At 47.3% G+C, this 21,640-nt stretch overlaps 1 protein-coding gene across 1 annotated transcript in view; it reads left to right on the forward strand.

Moving 5' to 3' along the window:
• The window catches only part of Matn2 (matrilin 2), a 109,133-nt gene that overhangs the window by 33,917 nt on the left and 53,576 nt on the right, over nt 1–21,640 (forward strand). Inside the window, exons 3-4 of the mRNA XM_051202703.1 lie at nt 8,626–9,195; nt 17,633–17,755. Coding sequence (XP_051058660.1) covers nt 8,626–9,195; nt 17,633–17,755 — 693 coding nt within the window. The remainder of the gene's footprint in view (nt 1–8,625; nt 9,196–17,632; nt 17,756–21,640) is intronic.

Raw genomic sequence — 21,640 nt, forward strand, 5'->3', positions numbered from 1 at the left:
AGAGTTGTCAGGCTTGTGCCCAAGAACCACCTGGAACAAGTGCAGATTCCTCATCGGGAAAGAAACCTGACTCATTAAGCTTAGGACTCAGCATTTTAAGTGCATTTGTCTCTGATGTCATCAGACCACTGTGGATCCCGGCTATGGCTGTCCCTCATTGTATCACCCGATCAGCTTCTCCACTCGTCCAAGCTCATGGAGGGCTACCTAAATGTCTTTTTTGCTTCCTTATACCTCCGTGGACACACCAAAGGGAATAAGTAAAGATTCAGCTAAGAGCCTCCAGGTTCCTGGAACTTTGCTGAGTCCCAGGATTCGTAGAAGACAGTCATGTGATTTACATAGCTTCATGCGTGAAACATGGGGGAGAGGGTGTTCAGCTGGAGGGGAAGGTGTTCAAAATAAGAGACCCAGGGCTGAAGGCATCGGTAGCAGAGGGAGCAGTGTGCAGAGACGGCAAACAGGCAGCCAGACAACGTGCGATAGAGGACCGACGGCAGGGCGTGATGGGATACGTGGGGATACTAAAGTTCCTGTATTCAGTCTCTTGCAAACACTGACTTTGTTGCCAGTGACCTTGGGATGATAGTGCAAACATCAGTGATTTCGTCATTGACCTTGAGATGATGCAAATATCGGTGGCCTTGTCAGTGACCTTGGGAAGGTGGCTTTGGTAAACAGCTCCCTGAGGCTTACTTGTCCCTCTCAGCTGCCAGACCAACTGTTGTGACTGGGATCAGTGACATGCCCCATATGCTCACCCATGGGAAGTTCTGACATAAAGAGAAGATTGAGGAGCCTTGTGTCAGGAGGGCTATTGATGAGGTGGTTAAGGTACTAAAGTTGGGAGGAGTCTAATGGCGTTGATTGGATTCCTGTAGCTAAAATTTGGTGTTAAAGCCCGAGCTCTGAATCGAGGCCATGGTGCAGAGGCTTAGTTTTTTTCCTGCCATCCTGGTCCTGATTTTAACCTGTGACCAGCGGTGATGTGGAAGTCTCTCTCCCAGGGGCTAGTAAGTTGAATTTTGAGCCCCATGTAAAGTGTGCAGCACTGACTTCAGCTAGGTTCCATCAGGTTAGGTGTGACTCATTAGTCTAGAAATACCTCATGATCTCGACTCTGTTACTTCATTTGCCCATGGTTCCTCCCCACGCTGTGCCTAGAGAGAACCACAAGGCCTGTTTCTCCCCCTGAATCTGGACAAGTATTTGGAAAGTATTACTGAGGAGGGAAGGGTTTGCCAATGAGTCCAAGAGATGTTCTGGCTCCAACTGCTGAGAGTGTTGTCCTAAGACATCATAGTCAGGGTTTCGGCAGGCCATCCCCAAGGGTACACTTGCAAGATGTGAATGGACGCCACTGGTTCAGAGAAAGCCATTGCTCATTGTCTTTGTACAGTGTCTAAAGTGAGGTAATGCAGCAGCTGGCCCCTGACTAACAAGGGAGTTGGAGAAACAAGAGTCTTCCAGGCCTGGCCACGGTCCATGGCACTGATAAAGTGCCTAAATTGTGGGAATTACGGGTCAAGTGGCACTGGGGGCAAGAGTCAAAGATGACTCGAATGATTTCTGAAATACCCTTGTAACAATCTGTAAGGACTGCGAGTCGGTCACAGCCTTGAGGCATACGGGGACAGAGCCGCATGCACGTGGCATGTAGCGTGGGGTGGAGAGCATCAATGCTTTGCTTGCGTGGTGGTCTTCACTCTAGCCCCGCCCCTTCCCATTTCTTCTGTGTTCCGTAGAAAGTCTTTGTGAGCTCGTCTTTTCTCTGTTTCTTATAATGCTCTAGTCACATTTTAAATTGTGTTTGGTACTGTTTCATCATCCTGAGGTAATCCAAGTATCCCTCTGGTTCACTCTAGTACTAGAGCAGTTGTAGCTGTTAGCTACCTCACCGTCCCTGGCTCCAGGGTCACACCTAGGTTACTGTCCCTGGCTCCAGCGTTACTCTTGGCACGATCCCGATGAGCTCAATACTCATATGCATGGCCTTCAATGGCTCGGCTACCCTGAGCTCAGCTGGTAGCTGCTTTTTTCTCCGCCCTTGCCTATAGTAACTGCACCCCTAGTCTCAGCTCACTCCTACACTTCAGCTCGACAATTCCGAGGTCTCATCTGGACTCTCCATCGCTTGATCTTGCCGCCCTTTCACCCTTCACTTTCCCCATTGGCTGCTTTCCCAGATTTAATACCAGAGGAATTACTCGTCAGCCTTTGTCCCCTCCTGATTCTCACAATAACCCTGCTGCATCCAGCTTTTGCCCAGCATCCCCCATGTTGGCCGGGTAGCTGAAAGTGGCTGCAACGAAACACCCAAACATGTTTACTGGTCACTCGTCATGGTTTCTATCTTCAAGCCAGCCTTTGGGCTGTTCAGAATCACACTCCAGTTTCTAATTTGGTCAGAGCCCCAGAAACGGTTACAGTTTTTCTTCACTTGTATCATTAAAATCTTCAGTTCTCTTAGTTAGTGCCCACAAACCATCTGCCTGTGGGACTTTTCTGGGAACGGATATGAAGCCTCTGGTCTCTGAGATGCATTCTCTTGTCCCAGCTACATTTCATTCCCCCTAGTCCCTACCTTCAGTCTCCTCTAAGTTCTTATACCTTCTGAACCCTCCCTCGGTGAGCCTTGTCAATTGACTGCAGATGTAAATGACCAGTGGCTTAAAGCCCTGGGCTCTTGCTGTTCTGATCATTTTGTTAATTACACACACACACACACACACACACACACACACACACACACACACACACACACAGGAAAGCACTGGACAGATTGTAGGCAAGCCCGGAGAGCAGGTGCAGTCCTGGTGCACTTGAGGATTCTGGGACTGAAAGGTAAAATGGATGGGCTGAGCTCAGCTTGCTACTCACACTAGCTGAGTCGGAGTCCAGACTTGACTTCTCTGCTTCCTAGGTTGGAAGGAGACTATGAGCAGGTTTCTGACTCTCTGGAGTCATGCCCTCATCTGCAGAGTGGAAAGAGAAATGACCCAGTCCCTAAGGTGACTAGGGAATAAATAGACCAGCATATGTAAAACATTCCGAACAAGGCTGGACAGCTCAGTATGAGCTACAACTTACTGTGATATTCTCTTTCAATCTCACAATTTTTTTTTAGGTTTTCCTGTCCCATTTTATAGAAGAAAAGACTGAGGGTTAGGCTACGGAGATAGCTCAGCTGGTAAAGGGCTTGTTGTGTGAGCATGAAGACCCAAGTTTATCCCTAAAGGTGGGTATGGTACCATGCACTTTTAATCCAGTGCTGGGGTGCAGAGATAAGTAGATTGCTGGCCAGCAAGTCTAGTTCTGGGATGAGTGGCAGGGACAGGTAGATTGCTGGGCTCACTGGCTTATTTGGTAAGAGAGATACTGTCTCAAAACAGCACAGCACAGACAAACACATTCATGAGCACGCACACACACACACATGCACAAATGCACGCACATATTCATAAGAGACTGAGGGTCAAAGAACTTACAGAGACGTTCAGGACTATTTGGGCATAAAGTGCCAGAGCTTGGGCTTGTATTGAGATAGTAGGACTTAACTGCTATTTCCCTGAGAATCTGAGTCTTCTCCAGATGAAATTACTCTTATATAGAGACTCGCATCCCCCCCCCCATGCCAGACAGATGGCACCAAATGTTTACCATGCTGCGAATTGACCTCAGCCAGAGTCAGGCTAGCACAAAGCCGCAGCCCAAGAAGAGGAGATAGTTGTGAGATTGCACACTGTCGTCCTGCAGGGGAGAGACATTCTGAAAGCTCTCCTGGCTCGGATTCCCCTCTGAAAGGGCAAGAGGCCATTTGCTCAGTGCCAGGATTCTGAGTCAGAATGACAGGATTGGAAGTGCTGTCGACAGGGTCCAGACCATTGCTTTATGGCGGGAGGGGATGACATTTTATTATGTGCTCACGAAACCTCATCCAAGTGCGGCTGGGCGTCCTGTCATGAGGGGCCAAGAGGAAGATCACTGTGTGTCTTTCTCCCTGGACCAGGGAGAAGGGGTGTCCTTCCTCAGGACCAGTGGTTAACATGAGGGGATCCCTCTCGGCTGGCTGTTGTGGAGAAGCTACAGGTTTTTCACAAAAAGTGTTTCAGTGTTCTCAAGCGTTTGCAGAGCTTATGTTGTCATGATAGCTGTATTGAGGATGTTTTAAGGGAACCTTGAAATGATAGGAAAGGTACCATTATTATTCCAGATTGACTGGAATGAGCTGACAGCCCTCAGAGGGAGGACCGTTTGTTTCCATAAGCCTCAGTTTCCCCTTCTGTAAAGTGGCTCTGCTTGCGGTCCCTTGGCTTGTGTTTTATTAGTCTGAAAGCCTGTGAACCACCGAGGGTTCAACCGTGGCGATGTTGCATATAATGGCAAAGATGTAGGAACCAAAATGATGTCACACAAACAGGATCCACACCTGTTCTAGAACCCTTCTGGTTTTGAGGTTGCCATTGCTTCCTTGCCCTGTCTGCCCTGAATCAACCCCTGCCCTGGAAGCCGCCTCTTCCTCCTGAGATTCCACTTAATTTTACAGATGTTGATGGAATACACACTGTATCTCCAACCATAGGGCTCCTGAGTCCCACCTTGTGGAACTCACAGTGAGCCAGGACTATTCCCAGAGATGTATTTCCTAGACTGCTCATCCTCAGACCATGATCTCTGGGCCAATAGCATCAAAGTCACCATTCGACTTGTTAGTTTCTGTTAGTTGTTGAGTTTCTGTATGCCTCTTCAAACTTACTGAGTCAGCAGCAGCTCTAGGCTTTTAAGATATCCTGCAGGGAATTGGGGTACATGCTCAGGCTTGAGAACCACTGAACTAGCCCTCTAGGGACACACTGAACTGGTCTGAGGCCTTCAGGGTAGGCTGCTAGAACATGATTTCAGCTCAGAGCTACAACTCTCTTGGAACCTCTAACCACAGTTTGGACTATTGTGGTATTTTTGTCAGAACTCCCGAGCATTGTGGGAACTACCCGTTTGTTTTGATGGGAACTGATCCAGTTCAGCACACAATTCCGCATGGACCTTCCAGGGTTTTCTTCGAATTGTGATGCTTGGTGGGACGGTGATGCCATGAGGAAGACTCACAATACAAGCCTGAGCAAAAGCCCTTGTTAGCAAATGTCCCAGGAGAAGAGAGCTTTCTGAGCTTTAGTCCTCTGTGGAATCTCCTCCCTGTGACTTTCTATGGTGAGGTCACAGCCACATTCCCCGATCTCCCCAGCATTGTCCCAGAAATAAATTCAGACTTGCTTGGAGTGGGTAAGGACATGTGGCCATCCTGGTCCATCCTGACAGTGTCTAGCTCCAGCCTAGTGCCAAATGCTCAGCCCTGGCCCCTTCATGAAGATGAGGAGCGAAGGTGCCTCTCAGGCAGACTCAGCCTTTGGGACTCAGGGCTTTTCTGGCGTTCAGTCCCCTGCCTTCTGTGGGTGTGTGTGCAGATGCCTGTAACTAGTGCCAACTGAACAGCTCTAAGCTCTAGCCCCGCTTTTGCCCAGCCTTGAGCTGCGTGTGAGGGCTGAGGAAGGAGGGTGGACAGGGGAGCGTCTACAATGCTTGCATATGCAGCAATTATCTGTTTGCTCCTTGTTCACAGCTGCCCCGAGAGGTGTGTATTAGTGTTCTCTCTGTGTTTTCTCTTTTTCCAAATTATGCAAGACCCACAAACTCTTCAGCACCTCCATTCTCTCATCTGGGCAATGGGTACAATTCTAGGATTCTTCTCAGTAGCTTGTTCTGAGAGTGAAATTGGGTCAGTGATTAAATCGCTCCGGAAAAAAAGAGTTTAGAACATCTTGTGAATGTCAGGTTTCTGTTGTGCTCCTTTCTGGATCTAAAGGCAGTTTGTGGGGCCTCTGTTTGGAGAAGCTCACCTTATACATACACACCTGGCTCCCAGTATTGGGTGTGGATGTTGTATGGGGACCTGGTATATGTGGCTTCCTCGCAGGCTACTGGCACTGGGGGCACCCCCTCTTCTTAAATCGTTGGACTTGCATGGCTGTAATGAGCTGGTATGCATGACAGCTCTGTGTGACAAGTCGCCTGGTATGCTGGCCTGGACAGGATGACTTCACAGGACTTCCCACTTCCCATTTGTTTTTATGACGAGCTTCACCGTCTCATTTTTGGCCTTCTCTCTCATTCTTGCAGCTGTGGTGGTCAGGATTTAGGGCAAGCACTCGGGATTTTTTTTCTAATCCCTTTCAAATCCTGCTTGAGCTGCAAAATCCAGGGAGGGTATGTGGGAAGGAGAAGGGGAGGGTTACCCTGCCTAAAGGCAGCACGATTGGTTTATTCTTCTGAGCTAAGGAAACAGCTGTAGCTTGTGACTTTATGAAGGACGTCTGTGGCTGGGGAGATGGCTGTGTTGGTGGAAGTCTTGCTGCGAAAGCCTGAAAACCTGTTTGGGTTTCCAGCACCCACATGAAAAGCTGGGCATGCCACACACGTCTTTAACGCTGTGGCTAGGAGGACGGGTAGATCCCTGGAGTTGGCTGGCCAGCCGGTCCAGTCAATTGATAAACAGTCTGTCCAGTTGGTTCAGTGAGAGACCTGCCTGGAAAAGTAAGGTGGAGGGAAAGCAACAGAGAAGGGCCTGCCTCTGGCCTCCGCACTCACACCTACATACACAACCCAAACACATGCACACCCATAAAAATAAAAATACTATGGTGGTTTTGACTCAGGGTTCTGTGAGTCAGCAATGCCTTTTTTGCTGTTAGACACCCAAAGAGGCATAAGGCATTTATGATAAACAAATGTGTATGTAGATTGTGTCTCTCTTCTGGCCTCTCGCTCTGTTTGTTTGTTTGTTTGTTTCCAAGACATGGTTTCTCTGTGTATCCCTGGCTGTCCTGGAACTTACTCTGTAGACCAGGCTGGCCTCGAACTCACAGAGATCCGCCTGCCTCTGCCTCCTTCTGCCTCCTGAGTGCTGGGATTAAAGGCGTGAGCCACCACCGCCAGTCTCTGGTTCTCTTCTTTAAAAGTCACCAGGGCTCTGTCACTGCTCCAAGGACATATTCTAGCCAAGGTCTGACCTCTGGACACCATAGCTGTGTCAAGCTCTGTCTCCTCATGCTTCGCAGGAGGGCTTAAATCTGGACACAAACCATATTCAAACAGTAGCAGGTTGTCACTCACGTGGCCCAGAAATCCTATAGTGGATTGGGTCATGTACCTGGAACCTCTGCCATACCCAGACTCAACTGAACCTTCCTTTCCAGGCTGAGGATTTAACTCAGGGTCTCGTGCATGCTAGGCACATGCCCTACCACCAAGCTATATCCCCAAATTCTGGTTCAGTTGATTTACAGGAGATGTTATGTAACATGCGAAGACAGCGTGCCCATCTGTAACCTGTGTCCAGATTTCTGAGTCTGGATTGAAAGGCCTTTAGAGTTGGCTTCAGAATATTCTCAACTAACCCTGTCTAGTAGTTCCCAGGATTCCCGGTGTTCTAAAGACACTTACTTTGCTGTTACCTGCTACTGCCACATTCATCCTGGCTAGGGCTTTGTTCGCGAGCTCCTCTCCATGCATCTTTCCAGCCAAACGTTCTATAGTCACAAGGCAGCTCAGGTGTCATCTGTCCTCATCTTGATGCCCTAGTGTACTCTCTCTCTCTCTAATTCCGTTTGGAAAAAAGGATGTGTTCATTTCTATGTGTGTTTTGACTGCATGTATACAGGGTACCATGTGCATACGTTAGCCCTCAGAGACCAGAAGAATGCATTAGATCCCCCTGGGATTAGAATTACAAACAGTTGTTAGCCACCATGTGAGTGTTGGGAATTAAACCCAGGTCTTGTGCAAGAGCAGCCTGTTTTCCTCACTGCTAAGCCATCTCCAGCTCCACTGCAGTTCTAGTCTCTGGTTAGAAACTCAGTTTAACATTCTTCATCTTTTACTGCCCTCTTAGCTCATCTTCCAGAAGAGATTGCAAGTCCTTTGACATTGGGCCCTCTTAAGCGTTTTCCAGTCTTTGCAATGCCCTGTCAAACTTAGGAACTGTGCCACAAATAGTAAAGTAATTTTGACTCTGATAAAGGGTTTGACTGAAACTGCATTGGTCACTTTGTAGATTTGTCTTGCAAAAGGAAAGTCTGTGTGTCATGGCCATCCAGTGTGCACAGATATGCCTGAGAACCCCCCTGGTAAGAATAAAGCTGAATTTTGGAGGCTCCAAAGGTAACCCCGAGTCCCAGGATTTTACACAGGAGCCAATCTGCATGGGGTTCTTACCTCTTGTCACTGTTTTTGGTCAGCTTGTCACAAACGTATACATATCTGGGAAAAGAGAAACTCAGTTGAGGAATTGTCTCCATCAGGTTGGCCCGTGAGCATGTCTGTGGGGACGTTTTCTTGAAAGCTGATGATACAGTCTGCTGTAGGCAGTTCCTGGGCAATATAGCCTAAGCTGGCTAAGAGAAGTAGCCGAGGAAGCCAGGAGATGCAAACCAATAGTAGCATTTCCTTGATGTTGAACTATAACCTGTAAGCTAAATATCCTCACGTTACTTTTGGGCCAGTGTTTTATTACAGAAAAGAAAATCTGAACACTTCTCCTCTGATACTTGTGACCTCTGCTTTTTACTCCAGAGAGCTCCTGTGAGAACAAGCAGACGGATCTGGTGTTCATCATCGACAGCTCCCGAAGCGTCAACACCCATGACTATGCGAAGGTCAAGGAGTTCATCCTGGATATCCTGCAGTTCTTGGATATTGGTCCTGATGTTACTCGAGTAGGCTTGCTCCAGTATGGCAGTACGGTCAAGAACGAGTTCTCCCTGAAGACTTTCAAGAGGAAGTCTGAGGTAGAGAGGGCTGTGAAGAGGATGCGGCATCTGTCCACAGGCACCATGACAGGGTTGGCCATCCAGTATGCCCTCAACATTGCCTTCTCAGAAGTAGAGGGGGCCCGGCCCTTGCGGGAGAATGTACCACGGGTCATAATGATCGTGACCGATGGGAGGCCTCAGGACTCAGTGGCGGAGGTGGCTGCAAAGGCCCGTGACACAGGCATCCTGATCTTTGCCATCGGTGTGGGTCAGGTGGACCTGAACACGCTAAATGCCATCGGGAGTGAGCCCCACAAGGACCACGTCTTCCTGGTGGCCAACTTCAGCCAGATTGAGTCTCTGACCTCAGTGTTCCAGAACAAGTTGTGCAGTAAGTGCTGTGCCTCTGTGCAACATTTTCCTTTAAGGCCCCATTCTGTGCTCATGGCCGTGGGCTAAGAGAAATTCTTCATTCTTCGGTGGGTCACACTGCGGCCAAAGGGACACATGTTAAGCAGATAATGACACAAATACAAAAGTAGCCTCAATCGTTAAGAGTGTAATGGAGGAAGAATTCAGGCCATGGCTGGATAGAAAAACCCCAGGGTCTTATCTAGGCCCTGCTATTATAAAGACCTAGAAGAAAGGACATGTGTGTTTGTGTGTGTGTGTGCATGCACAGGTGTGTGTTTATATGTGTGCACATGTGGGGGGTGGGGTACATGCACATGTGTGGAATTCGGAGGACTCTCTCTATGGGTGCTGGGATTTTAAACTCAGATCATCAGGCTTAGTGACAGGTCCCTTTGTTTGACAGCCCCAAAGGACATTTAAACACAGAAGGCAGAATGAGCAAGGCTAGAGTGAAGGATCCCTCCCACACGTTTAGCTGACACGATGGCATTCCCGAAATTGGAACTTGTGAGCTGGAGCAGGGATAGGAGCAGAAGGCAGAAATCATAAGAGCATCCCCATGGATTGTGTGGGAGACCAAGGGATCTTTGCTGCGTGATGGTGTGAGCAGAGGATGATTTATTAGCCGGCGAGGAGACAGTGTGTTGGAAGAACTGAGATCCAAGCTTTGGGATAGGATATAGTACCTAGAGAAAAGGAAGCAAGATGTACTTAAAAACATTTTAAAAACTCTTTGACACCAAGTCTCAGTAACCCAGACTGGTTTCAAACTCTCTATATAGTGGAGATTGACCTTGAATTTTTTTTTTTTTTCCTCTTGCTTCTACCTCTCACACTCCAGGATTACAGGTATGTGCCAGCATGATGTCTGGTTTGTGTGGGGGCTGGGGATGAAGCCCAGAGCTTTGTACCTGCTGGACAGGCACTCCTCTGACCGAGCTACATCCCCAGCCCCAGGGTATACTTTTGATGTGTCTTAAAAAATAAATAAATAAATAATCCCTTTGCAAGAACTAACTTCAAAAAGCAAGCAAAGACTCCATTTCCTCTTGACTCCAGAGTCAAATGATTTACTTAAGAAATCAATGCCACGAAGGGAAAATAACCTCCTCCTGAGCAATGTCAGCTGGAACCCATTCAGAAGTGCCATTTCCCTGGCGCCACAGAGAGGCTGCATTGTTGTGGTGCACCGTGGCCTGCATCAGCTGGAAAACTTTAATCAGGAGAACACACTGCAAACATTCTAAAGGTTTATGACTGTCAGTGACTTCAGCAGGATTTATGTTCCCCCTTTCCTGGAAATATTTAAAAGAGAGAAAGAAAGAAAGAAATTGGTTCTGTGACACTCTTGACAGCTCCTTCGTGTGGACTGGACCGCTTTAATGGAGGAGTGCTTTTCCCAGCAATCTGCGTTTGTCAGCAGATGGAAAGGTGATAGGGTAAGATTGAGGAGCCAAGCGAACGACCCCTGTGCGGCTGAATGTGGACTTGAGCTCAGAGAACCTTTCTCTGTGGGCTCTAAGGCCGTTCAGCAAAATTAAAAGGCAGTTTGTGTGCCCCACCCTGTCATCTTTGCTTAATCTGGAAGCTTGAAGAAAACACTGGGTTATCTTCATTCCTTTGTGTGGCCTGAGAAATGAACCCCCTGGGAGTCCTCGCATCCACTTTGCTGAAATACAGCCGAGCTCCCGACCCTGTACTCCCAGGCTCTGCCAAGCAGCTCCATCAACTATCTTGAAAGGTTGAGGAGACCCCAGAGCCTCTTTATCAGCCAGATGCTAAAGACCACAGTCAGTAACGTAGCTTAAGCACTTTCCCTGCTGGTGAAATCCAGGGAGGCAGGACCCACATCACCGCCCTCCCTTCTTACAGATTAGCAAATTTGCTGGTTCCAGGGTTCTTGCTGGTTTCACTCCTGCATAGCCTAGGAATTATAGATTCCTCCTCTGTTAGGGTGAACCACTTACTGAGGACAGTCCCCACAGGGAAAGAGGCTCAGCCATGGGCATTCAGCTGATGAGGGTAATATTGGGAAGGGACACCTGCGTAGGACCCGGACAGGACTGGCTGTGTGATGCTCAGTGAGCCCTCTGGGCTCCTTCAGCCTCAGTTACCTCATCTGCAAGGTGGGGATTCCACAGACAGGCAGATGTGAGATTCCAGTCAATAGGCATGCACTGTAAGCTCGGGATCCACATGGGAGGCGACGGGCTTCACTGCTGGTCTCAGTCAGTCTGGCAGTCACTCAACAGCCTTGAGCATCTTCAGAAATGCAGACAACAGCTCCAGGTTCCGGGGAGGCCTCCTTTGCCCTTGAAGCATCGAAGGACACATTGACAATCATAGCCGCCCACATCCTGTTGGGTACATTCTCTACCCATTTAAACTGTGCTACCAGACAGGTATTCTTGTTATGCCCACTCACAAAAGTGGAACCGAGGCTTAGGAAAAAACAGGCAATTCAAATGAGATTTAGTGCCCAAATGCTCGATCTCTGTGCACAAGCCCCAGAACTGGTGGGAAGATGCTCTCATATCTACACTCCCTTATAGAACAGTGGGGTGGTAGACACAGTGTTTTCATACCTAGGAGAGCCATCTGGACCAAGAAGCTCATTCCAAAAGTGCCAGGTCTGCCTGGAGGCTCCTGGAAAGCCTGTAAAACAGTAAGATTAATTGCTAGTGTTTAATGTTATCAATATGTGCACATGGCTAGAAATGGTGGCACACCCCTGTAGTCCACGCACTCGAGGCTGAGGGAGCAAGGGGATGATGGCTCAGAGGGTAGAGACCTTGGCATGGAAGTCCGATACCATGAGTTCCGTCCCCACAACTCATACTCACAACAAAGGCAGAGGCAGTGGTGAGATGAGGGGCAGAGCCTGGAGAACGGGCAAGAAGTCCCAGGGCCAGCTGGCCTACATCGAGGCACAGTGGGGGCAAGCTGGAAGGTGAGGACCCACTCGTGAAATATGTCCCTTTACCTGTGTTCGTGTTGTGTGTGTGTGTATGTGAGAGAGAGACAGAGAGTGACTGAGACACACACACACACACACACACACACACAGGAAAAATGAAAAGGTAAATGATGTTTTTAAAGACCCTGACATAGGATCTAAGAGTTTGAAGTTAGCCCCAGGCCATCCTGAGTTACAAACAGGAAGCCATCTCAAAGGCATGGGTATGTGTGCCCGAGTGTGTCTATATGCTTTTTAAAGCTCTTAGCATGTGCAAATTCGTTTCATTCACACACCAAACATGAGAAGTAAGTGCTATTATGAAATCAGAGACTTAACTCCCAGCTCTAGGTGGAGCTGTGAAAGGGAGCGGGTTTTATTTAAAACAAAACACAAAGACCAGTCCTGGTTCTCAAGCTGATTTCACTGCCCCACTAAGGGGCCACTACTCACAGTTGAAAAGTGGAGATGAAGTGACAGGCTTGGGGAATGGCAGCCACTGTGTGTGCATGAAGGTACAGAATATTGGAGGGAGAGATGGACTGATGGCAGAGCAGGCTGTGTCCAGATGTACCCAGGGCGGGAGCCACTGTCCTGCAGTGACATTGCTTTAGGCCCTGGAGCCAGACTCTCCTGAGTAAGAACACTCACTGGCTTTGGCTCTGACTAGCCGTATGTCCGTGAGCCTGGGCACAGCAGCAGCTTTATGCCTGTGGGCAGTGACTTCCCACAGCGGCCACAGCATGGGGGAACTGTGAGATCATATTCCTAAGCCACCCTGGAGCCCACCAAAAAGACTCAGAGACCAGAGTCCTGTGAGTCAGGGCCCTTTGTACAAGCTGGCCAAACCCCACACACTCTGGCACCCATTTGTGTTGCACAGTAGCAGAAAACAGACTGACCTTCAAGGCTGACAACCGCAAGTCTGCCTTCTGCAATGGGTTGACTCGGTGCAGCCTGGACAGGGCTTTTAAAGAATCTCTCGGTTGTTGCTGGAGATTCTTTGTCCCGCCAGGTACGGCCACCCTTCTCAGCCCCAAGTAAACACACTGATGCTATATTAATTATAAAACTGTTGGCCAATGGCTAGGGTTCTTACTGGCTATCTCTGTCTTAATTATTAACCCATTTCTATCAATCTATGTATTTCCACGTGGTCTTGGCTTACTGGATAATGCTCGGACCTGTAACTCCTTTGGCAGCTACATGGACTCAGTTCTAGCAGGCTCCCTCTGCCTCATTCCCAGAATTCTCCTAGTCTGGTAGCCCCGCCCATCCTTCCTGCCTGGCCACTAGCCAAACAGTGTTTTATTCATCAACCAATAAGAAACACATATATACAGAAGGACATCTCCCATCACTTGGTATGTTTTATCAGCCTAGCTGGCTTTTTGGGCCCCATGGCAAGGCTGTTCCTACCCTAACAGCCCCTTCCCACTCAGGCACAACTTAAGGCACTAATAGTGTTCCAAAGGCACAGCCTTCATCAGCAAGCAGGTCTGGAGAAAGGCTATATTGATTTCACTGCTGTGAAGGGGGAGGCAGGCCTGCATAGACGTTGACTTATGGCATGGTAACTGTTCCTGTTGAGAGTCAGCCATACCGAGCAGAACTCCCCTGACCATTCACACCGTTTTTGAGAATACTTTTCTCAAGCAAGCTGGGTATGCGATGGTGCAAATCTATCATCTCAGCACTCAGGTGGCTAAGGCAGGAGGATGGTGACTTCTAGGCCAGTCCCAGCTACCTAGCAAAAGTCTTTTGATAAGCCCAAATAAACAACCCACCTCAAAATGTTAGCTATTTATATGTCCTTTCTCTCCCCCCCCCCTTTTCTTTTCTCTTTCTTCTTTCTTTCAGACAGGGCCTCACTATGGAGACCTAGAGATCTGCCTGCCTCTGCCTTCTGAGTGCTGGGATTACAGGCGTGACCCACTATGCCTGGCTGGGTTCATATTTTGTAATATATATATATATATGTATATATTCCCATGGTCTAGGGATGAGGCTCAGGTGATGGAATACTTTCTTGGCTTACGTCTGCAGTACTGTATAAAACAGGCCTGTCAGTCAAACCTGCAACCCCAGCACTCAATAGACAGAGGCAGGAGGGTCAGGAGGTCCAGGTCAGCTTTGGCTATAACTCAGTTCTGTGTGCCACAAAATAAGTACATAAACACATACATTTAAAAATCCAAACCAGGTGGTGGTGGCCCTCACCTTTAATCCCAGCACTCGGAGGCAGAGGCAGGAGGACATTTGGTCTATAGAGCAAGTTCCAGGGCAGCCAGGACTACACAAAGAAACCCTGTTTTGAAAAGCCAAAGTAAATAAAAATAAAATAAGAACCAAGTCCTGATACTGATTTTTAGACTACTGTTTTATTCTTCCCTCTGAATAAAAAACTTGATCAGGTTTAAACCTGGCGCTTTCTGAGGAATGGCGCTAACTGGCTCACACAGTTGAGGCTCAATGGAGGAGCAGGGTACCACTTCCCCTTTAACAGCATAGCACAGGCCTGTCTTAGAGATGAGGAGACACAAGGCCCAGATGCACTCAGCACCCAGCTGTAGGATTCCACACGTGTGCAAGTTTTATTCTGTCCAGTAAAAATGCTTGGGGTTCTTTCAGTTGAAAGTGACAGAGATTCAACTTGAGTTGTGCCTAGTGGCTAATTTAAATTAGGAGCCAATTCTGGAGAATCTGTCTCCTGTGTATCTGTCAGTAAAATTAAACAGTTCAGATTTTATTAAAAACAACACATTCTAAATTGAAACTTACTTTAATATATCCGTTTTCCTAAAAGGAGGTATCATAGCTTTCTTGTACTTAGGTGATCATTTCATACAGGAAAATTACCTATAAAACCCACAAAAATGTAAAAAGTACAGTGCTGCCTGGACTATGAAGACCGTTTGCTATGAAGAAATGCTACCTTGCCCAATCCAGCCGAAGACGTCCAGATCAGGGGACATACTGTTGTTACCTCTCAACAACTCAATGGATGCCTGTGAAAGCTGCATTGGACTGGGGTTACAAGTACACTCTAGTGACAGTCAAATTCACAAATATGGGATCTGACAATAATGGGGATCTAGTGTATATGGCCTCTCATTTTAACACCTTTGAAAATGGGGCACATTTTGGATTCTGTAAAATACAGTGCTTGAGTCAATACAGATAGAATTTGTGATTAATGTTGAGTGAAAACCCAAGTCAATAGGTAGATAGAGATGTAGGTGTAGATGATGTTCCCAAACATGTAAAATAAAATACTGCAATGGACAGGTGGCTCAGTAGTTAGGAGCACTGGCTGCTCTTCCAGAGGATCTTGGTTGAATTCCCAGCACTCCATGGCAGTTCCCAACCATCTATAACTCCAGTTCCAGAAGATTGGATGCCTTCTTCTGGCCTCATCAGGCATCAGGCCCACATGTGATGAGATGACATGCGAGCAAGCAAAACACTCATACACATAGAATAAAAACAACAAAAACTACCCTGATACTTTTCCTTTGCTGTGAAATGGTTAATAGGTTTTAAGTATTCCCCAAGCATTGGGCACTGTGCTGGCCACTTTATCAAGTTAGTTCAGTTAACCCTCAAAGGCCCTTATGAGGTTGGCACAGTGTTTATCATCATTTAATATAATGAGATTAAAATTTTCTCAGGGTCACAAAAAAGTCATCTATTTCACCCTATAGTAAAACTGGTTGAAGTTAGCTTACAACTTCTCCTGTGTGATTTGTATCCTAACAGGAACTGAAACAGTTATGAGCTTGGAACAATATGTTCTAGATTGTGCTGTTCTAAGAGTCTCATTCCCCTAGCTCATATATTCTTCGTTGTCCTAGGGTTTCTATAGCAGGTTACAACTCATACATAGGTCAAGATCCATCACTGAGGGAAGTCAGGTTAAGAATCTGGAGGCAGGAACTGAAGCAGGAGCCGTGGAGGATGCGGCTTACTGGCTTGGTCCTCGTGGCTGGCTCTCCTTCCTTCTTTCCTTCCTTCCTTCCTTCTTTCCTTCCTTCCTTCCTTTCTCCCTTTCCTCCCTCCTTTCTTCCTTCCTTCCCTTTTCTTCCTCTCTTCCCTTCTCTTCTGTTTCCTCCCCTTCCTTTTCCCTTCTTCACTCCCTCCCCATCTATCTTCCTTCCTTCCTTCCTTCCTTTCTTGTTGTTTCAAGATAAGGTCTCTCTATGTTGCCCTGGCTGTCCTAGAACTTGCTCTGTAGACCAGGCTGGCCTTGAACTCACAGAGATCCTCCTTCCTCTGCCTCACAAGTGCTGGGATTAAAGATGTGCACCACCACACCCGACACAGCTTGCCTTCTTATAGCATGACCCACATGGATGGGCTCTCAGATCACTCACAGCCAGAAGAAAATACTCCACAGGCCAGTCTGGTAGGTGCATTTTCTCCGCTAAGGTTCCCTCTTCCTGAGTGACTCTAGCTTGTGTCAAGGTAACAGGAAACTAACCAGCATGCTTGGCCATGGCATTCCTTACTTAGATGTAAAGAGGTGTGATGAACTCCTACCCACTCCCTACCTACAGGATAAATACAGGATCGTTCTTGAATGTCCCCTTTATTGTATAAGCTTCAGGAAGCTATTTTTTCATTTGGACATCTTTTGTTTATGAGAACACTTACATAATGTGTTCTGTTAACACCGATGCTTGTTAATTTTAAATGAGCTCAAGTTGTGCTAGATGGATTAAAGTCATAAACCGAGATGTTAACAAAACAACAAGAACTGCCATGTGCTCCAGAGAGCTCATGTAAGAATCAGTGTGTCTGAAGCTTAGGTGTTCCCAGAAACAAAATGCAGAAATATTTAATTTTGAGCACAACAATCATGGCATTATGAAACATTTAAATGCATTATTATTCCCCCTTTTCTTTACACTTAAAGCAGATTTAAAAGCACATCGTTCTGAGGACTTGTGATGTTGGGAGACTGTTGAATCAGTAGCTTTTCCAGCCCCACTACTGACTACTCAAGATTCCATGTTACATTCTGGAATCAGAAAGGTTTCTGATGTGTCTGCCTGTCAAATGGTGTCAGTAAGTTGAACCTGAAAGTTGTGGATTTGTAGGTTCAAAACCAAACCGCTATCAGTGATTTCATGTGGTTCAGCCTAACGCCGTTCCCCCTTCACCTCGAACGATCCTTCTTTGTTTGTTTGTTTTGTTTTTTGAGATAGGGATTTTTTCTGGGTAGCATTGGCTGTCCTGGAACTCACAGAGATCTGCCTGCCTCTGCCTCCCAGGTGCTGGGATTAGATGAGTGTGCCAGCACGGCCGGGCAGGGAGGGTCCTTTGTTTTCTCGCTGCTGACAGGGTGACAGTTTGTCTCCCTTCGGGTTCAGCCCTCTTCTGCCCAGGCTCCCATTTGCTGGATAGAATGAAGCCAAGGGAAGGTGTCACTGCTCACGTTCTTTGTCTTCCTTTGCAGAGGCCCACATGTGCAGTGTCGTGGAACACAGCTGTGCCCACTTCTGCATCAACACCCCTGGCTCATACACCTGCAGGTGCAAGCAAGGGTACACTCTCAACGCGGATCAGAAGACTTGCAGAAGTAAGGCCGCTTGGCGGATCTGTCAGTATTGCTTACCCTTTAGCACTTACCCTTTAGTGTCTCATTCACCCACCGTTCCTCTCCCAACCTACCCCGCCATCACAGTGCCTAAGCCTGCTGCACAGCAGGCCAGCAGGCCACCGGCAGGGTGTGAAAGTGTGATGGACAAGCTGTCTTACTTCTGTGCTGCTTCTCAGTGGAAGCTACCCCAGCGTCTTTCCATCCTGGCTTTATTAGCAGGGCCTCATGGAGCCGTTTCTGTTTTATCTTCTTCCCAAAGCGTGGACTTAGGGCGTGGTTAACCTCAGCTGGGAGTGATTATGCATACTCCATTTTAGAGGTGTGCAGGATCTGGCTGCTTCTGCAATGGATATTTCTTGTTTTAATTTTAAAAAGAACAAACAAATACAAAGAATTTATATTGTTCTTCTTTGGCCCGGTTCCCAATTCTAGACATTATGCTGATATTTAAGCCAGCAGGAGGTACTCCAGCCCTTCGAGAACATAACCACATAACGAGTGTATGCTTATTATTATTGTTATTATTATTATTGTTCTCCTTAGTTATGAGTATAGTCACTGCTTTAAGCACAAAAACTGAACTAGGCACACAAGGCCTGAGAAGACTGACTGCAAGGAAGCAAACAGCTCCTGTAAGACTGACGTGTAGTTCATGCGATGCAAAATTGTTATTATACCACATGGCATGCAATCCAGCACTAATGGAAAGCAGTTTGCACAAATGGCTGTAATTAGCACAGCATTTATAGAGCCAAACCACCGTTTCCACTTTCCTTCTCACTTTCCAGTTTCAGCACTGAGTGCGTGATGGAAAGACCTCCCTGCCCCCCCATTCTAGGTCCTGTCTGCTTGGCTCTCTGTTCTGGGCCCCCAAAGGCAAGAGAACTTTGTGCTCATAGGCTCCTCTGTGATCCCAGAACTCAGCTGGAGTCATCTCCATCTTTGGCTGCAACCTCGGACACTCTCTCAGGTTCTAAAGCAAAACTGTCACAGCAAATGCATTTACCGACAAGCCAGGGGAGCCTGGGAAGGGTCACCTAGAATCATTATACAGTGTTCAGCAAACAATTGAACATCTCGTGGCCACCCTGTTCTCGTCAAGTTACCCACTCTCTTTCTACCCTCCCCTCTTTGTGTCTCATGACGCATATTTGGCTGGGATCCGGGAAGCTGCAAATGCCCATTTTCCATGGGCTGGCCTAACCATGCCAGATGAACTCTTGACACCAATTGTGGTGGTTTGAGAGAAATGGTCCCCAGAGTGAGTGCCACTAGCAGGAGGCATGGCCTTGTTGGAGGAAGCGTGTCACTGTGGGGGCGGGCTTTGAGGTCTCTTTTGCTCAAGCTTCCCTCAGTGTGACAGTCAGTCCACTTCCTGTTGTCTGTAAGATGAAGCACTGTCAGCTCCAGCACCACGTCTGCCCGCATGCAGCCATGCTCGCAACATGATCATAATGGACTGAACCTCTGAAGCTAAGTGAGCCACCCCAATTCAATGTTTTCTTTATAAGAGCTGCCCTAGTCATGGTGGCCCTTCACAGCAATAAAAACCTTAACTAAGATACCAATAAATAAATAAATAAATTAAAATAAAGCTGAAGAGCTGTCCTTCGCCTGGGGCCAGTGGAGGTCTTGGACTTCAATCTGTGGGAAAAAGGAAGGAGCTGAAGCAGAGCATCTAAGAGCTTGAAGCAGGAACTGCCTGGGCTTTAAACAGACGGTTGGTGAGGGAGTAGGGACATCCCAGGTAAAGGAAGGACAGGAACTTGAGGGGTGACTCAGAAGGCAACTCTCAGAGTCCTCAGAGACCCTGACTCTGCAAGTCCAGGCCTTTTCTTTGTTCTTGTTTGTTTGGTCTTTTTGAGACAGGGTTTCTCTGTATAACTCTGGCTGCCCTGGAACTTGTTCTGTAGATCAGACTGGCGTTGAACTCAGAGATCCTCCTGCCTCAGCCTCCCAAGTACAGGGATTAAAGGTTTGTGCCACCACTGCCTGGCTCTCTTTACTTTTTTTTCTTAAACAAAATGATTTATGTATTTTATTTTATGTGTATGGGTGTGGGTGTTTTACCTACCTGTCTATGTACCATATGCATGCAGTATCTGTAGAGGCCAGAAGAGGGAGTCGGATCCCCAGGAACTGAAATTATAGATGGTTTGTGAGCTGCCATGTGGATTCTGAGGACCAAACTTGGGTCCTCTGCAAGAGCAACAAGTGCTCTTAACGTTGAGCCATCTTTTCAGCGTCTGCCTCCTCCTTTTCCCAAAAGCTTATTCTTATTTGTAAGTATCGGTACATCTGTGCCATAGAGGGCAAAGGTAGTATTTCCCCTATGAGTTGTAGTTGCAGATGGTTGTGAGGCCCCCGAAATGGGTGCTGGGAATTGAACTCGGGTCTTCTGTAACATCAGTACATGTTCTTAACCTCTAAATGATCTCTCCTGCTTCTTTTCTGTTTTGAAACATGGTGCACTATGTGAGTAAGGCTAGAATTCTCCATCCTTCTGCCTGGGTACCGGAACTGTTCCAGCCCCCTGAGGCCGGGAATTTCAGGTTTGCATCACTATGTCTGGCTTCAAGTCTAGAGTTTCAGAGAGCTTCTGCCTATTGCTGTTGCCATCAAGGTCCTGTCCTTGGGCAGGGAGGGCCTGGGGAAAATGGGGGGAGCTGACGTGTGGATCGGTCCTGTCCTGCCCAGGCCATAGTTGCCCTAAGGCTGTTACCATCCATCCCTTTTCCTCGCCAGAGGTAAATGCACTCACCTGGTCTTGTCAGATACAAATTAGGCTGGCTCAACTGCATTTCTGAAATGGTACTTCTGAGACAGACAGGGCCACTGCAGACCTTAGGTTTTTAGTTTGGACCCGGACATTGTCATCTTCTGGCTGTGACTGCCTCAACCATACATACTTATTTAAACTCCTTGACCCTCAGTTTCCACACTTACTGAGTGTGACCGATGGTCATGAGTTAGAACTTACCTCTTCGATAGGCTGGTGCTAGCCCCTGTGCTTGGTCTCTGGGATAATAGATGCTGTATCAGGGCAAACCTGAGCACCAGTGACCTCTGTTTACAACTTGCCTCCTGTGAATCCCAGCACAACTTGCCTGGGCTTGGGGTGAAATGAGACACAGCTAGGTTCCATTTTTATTATCCTGTTCTGAATGTAGCTGGATAATCTCCCAGTTAAAAAGGAACTTGGACTATGCCTCTTTCCTGATGCACCTAGCTTCTCTAGCAAGTACTTTCTGCTCACTCTTTCGTGTGCTCACCGGTGGGTCGAATTGTCTATTTGTCTCCTCCCAAGTGTTTGAACATAGAAACATACTAGGTTGCATGCAAAACATTAGACATCAAACAATGATGAGACAATCAATGCTGCTTCTGTTTGGAGCTACCTTTCTCTCTTTCTCTCTCTTTCTTTCTCTCTTTTTTTCTTTAAGTTTTTTGAGACAGGGTTTCTCTGTGTAGCTCTTCCTGTCTGTAACTAGTTCTTGTAGACCAGGCTAGTCTCAAACTCACAGAGATCCACCTGCCTCTGCCACCCAAGAGCTGTGCTTAAAGGTGTGCACCACCACGTCTGGCTCTTGCCTAGGTTTCTATTGAAGGAAACCGTTATTGAGTATATATTGTTGGTTCACTGACATTAAATTTACAGCTAATCACACCATTAGCTATGCCTGATGAGGCTTATCTAGTTAGTACACTCATTTTTTTCCCACAGTGTGGGCTTCTTGCACTTAGACAATACTACTTTGGAGAACCATTTCAAGAAGAAAATTCACAAAAATGTGGCACTAGGTGGATTGAAGGCAAGTTGTGTGTTTACAAGATAAGAGCTAAAATGAGAAGGCAAACAGAGCA

The sequence above is a fragment of the Phodopus roborovskii genome, unplaced genomic scaffold (genome assembly GCF_943737965.1).
Source record: "Phodopus roborovskii unplaced genomic scaffold, PHOROB, whole genome shotgun sequence".
In the NCBI taxonomy this organism is placed as follows: domain Eukaryota; kingdom Metazoa; phylum Chordata; class Mammalia; order Rodentia; family Cricetidae; genus Phodopus; species Phodopus roborovskii.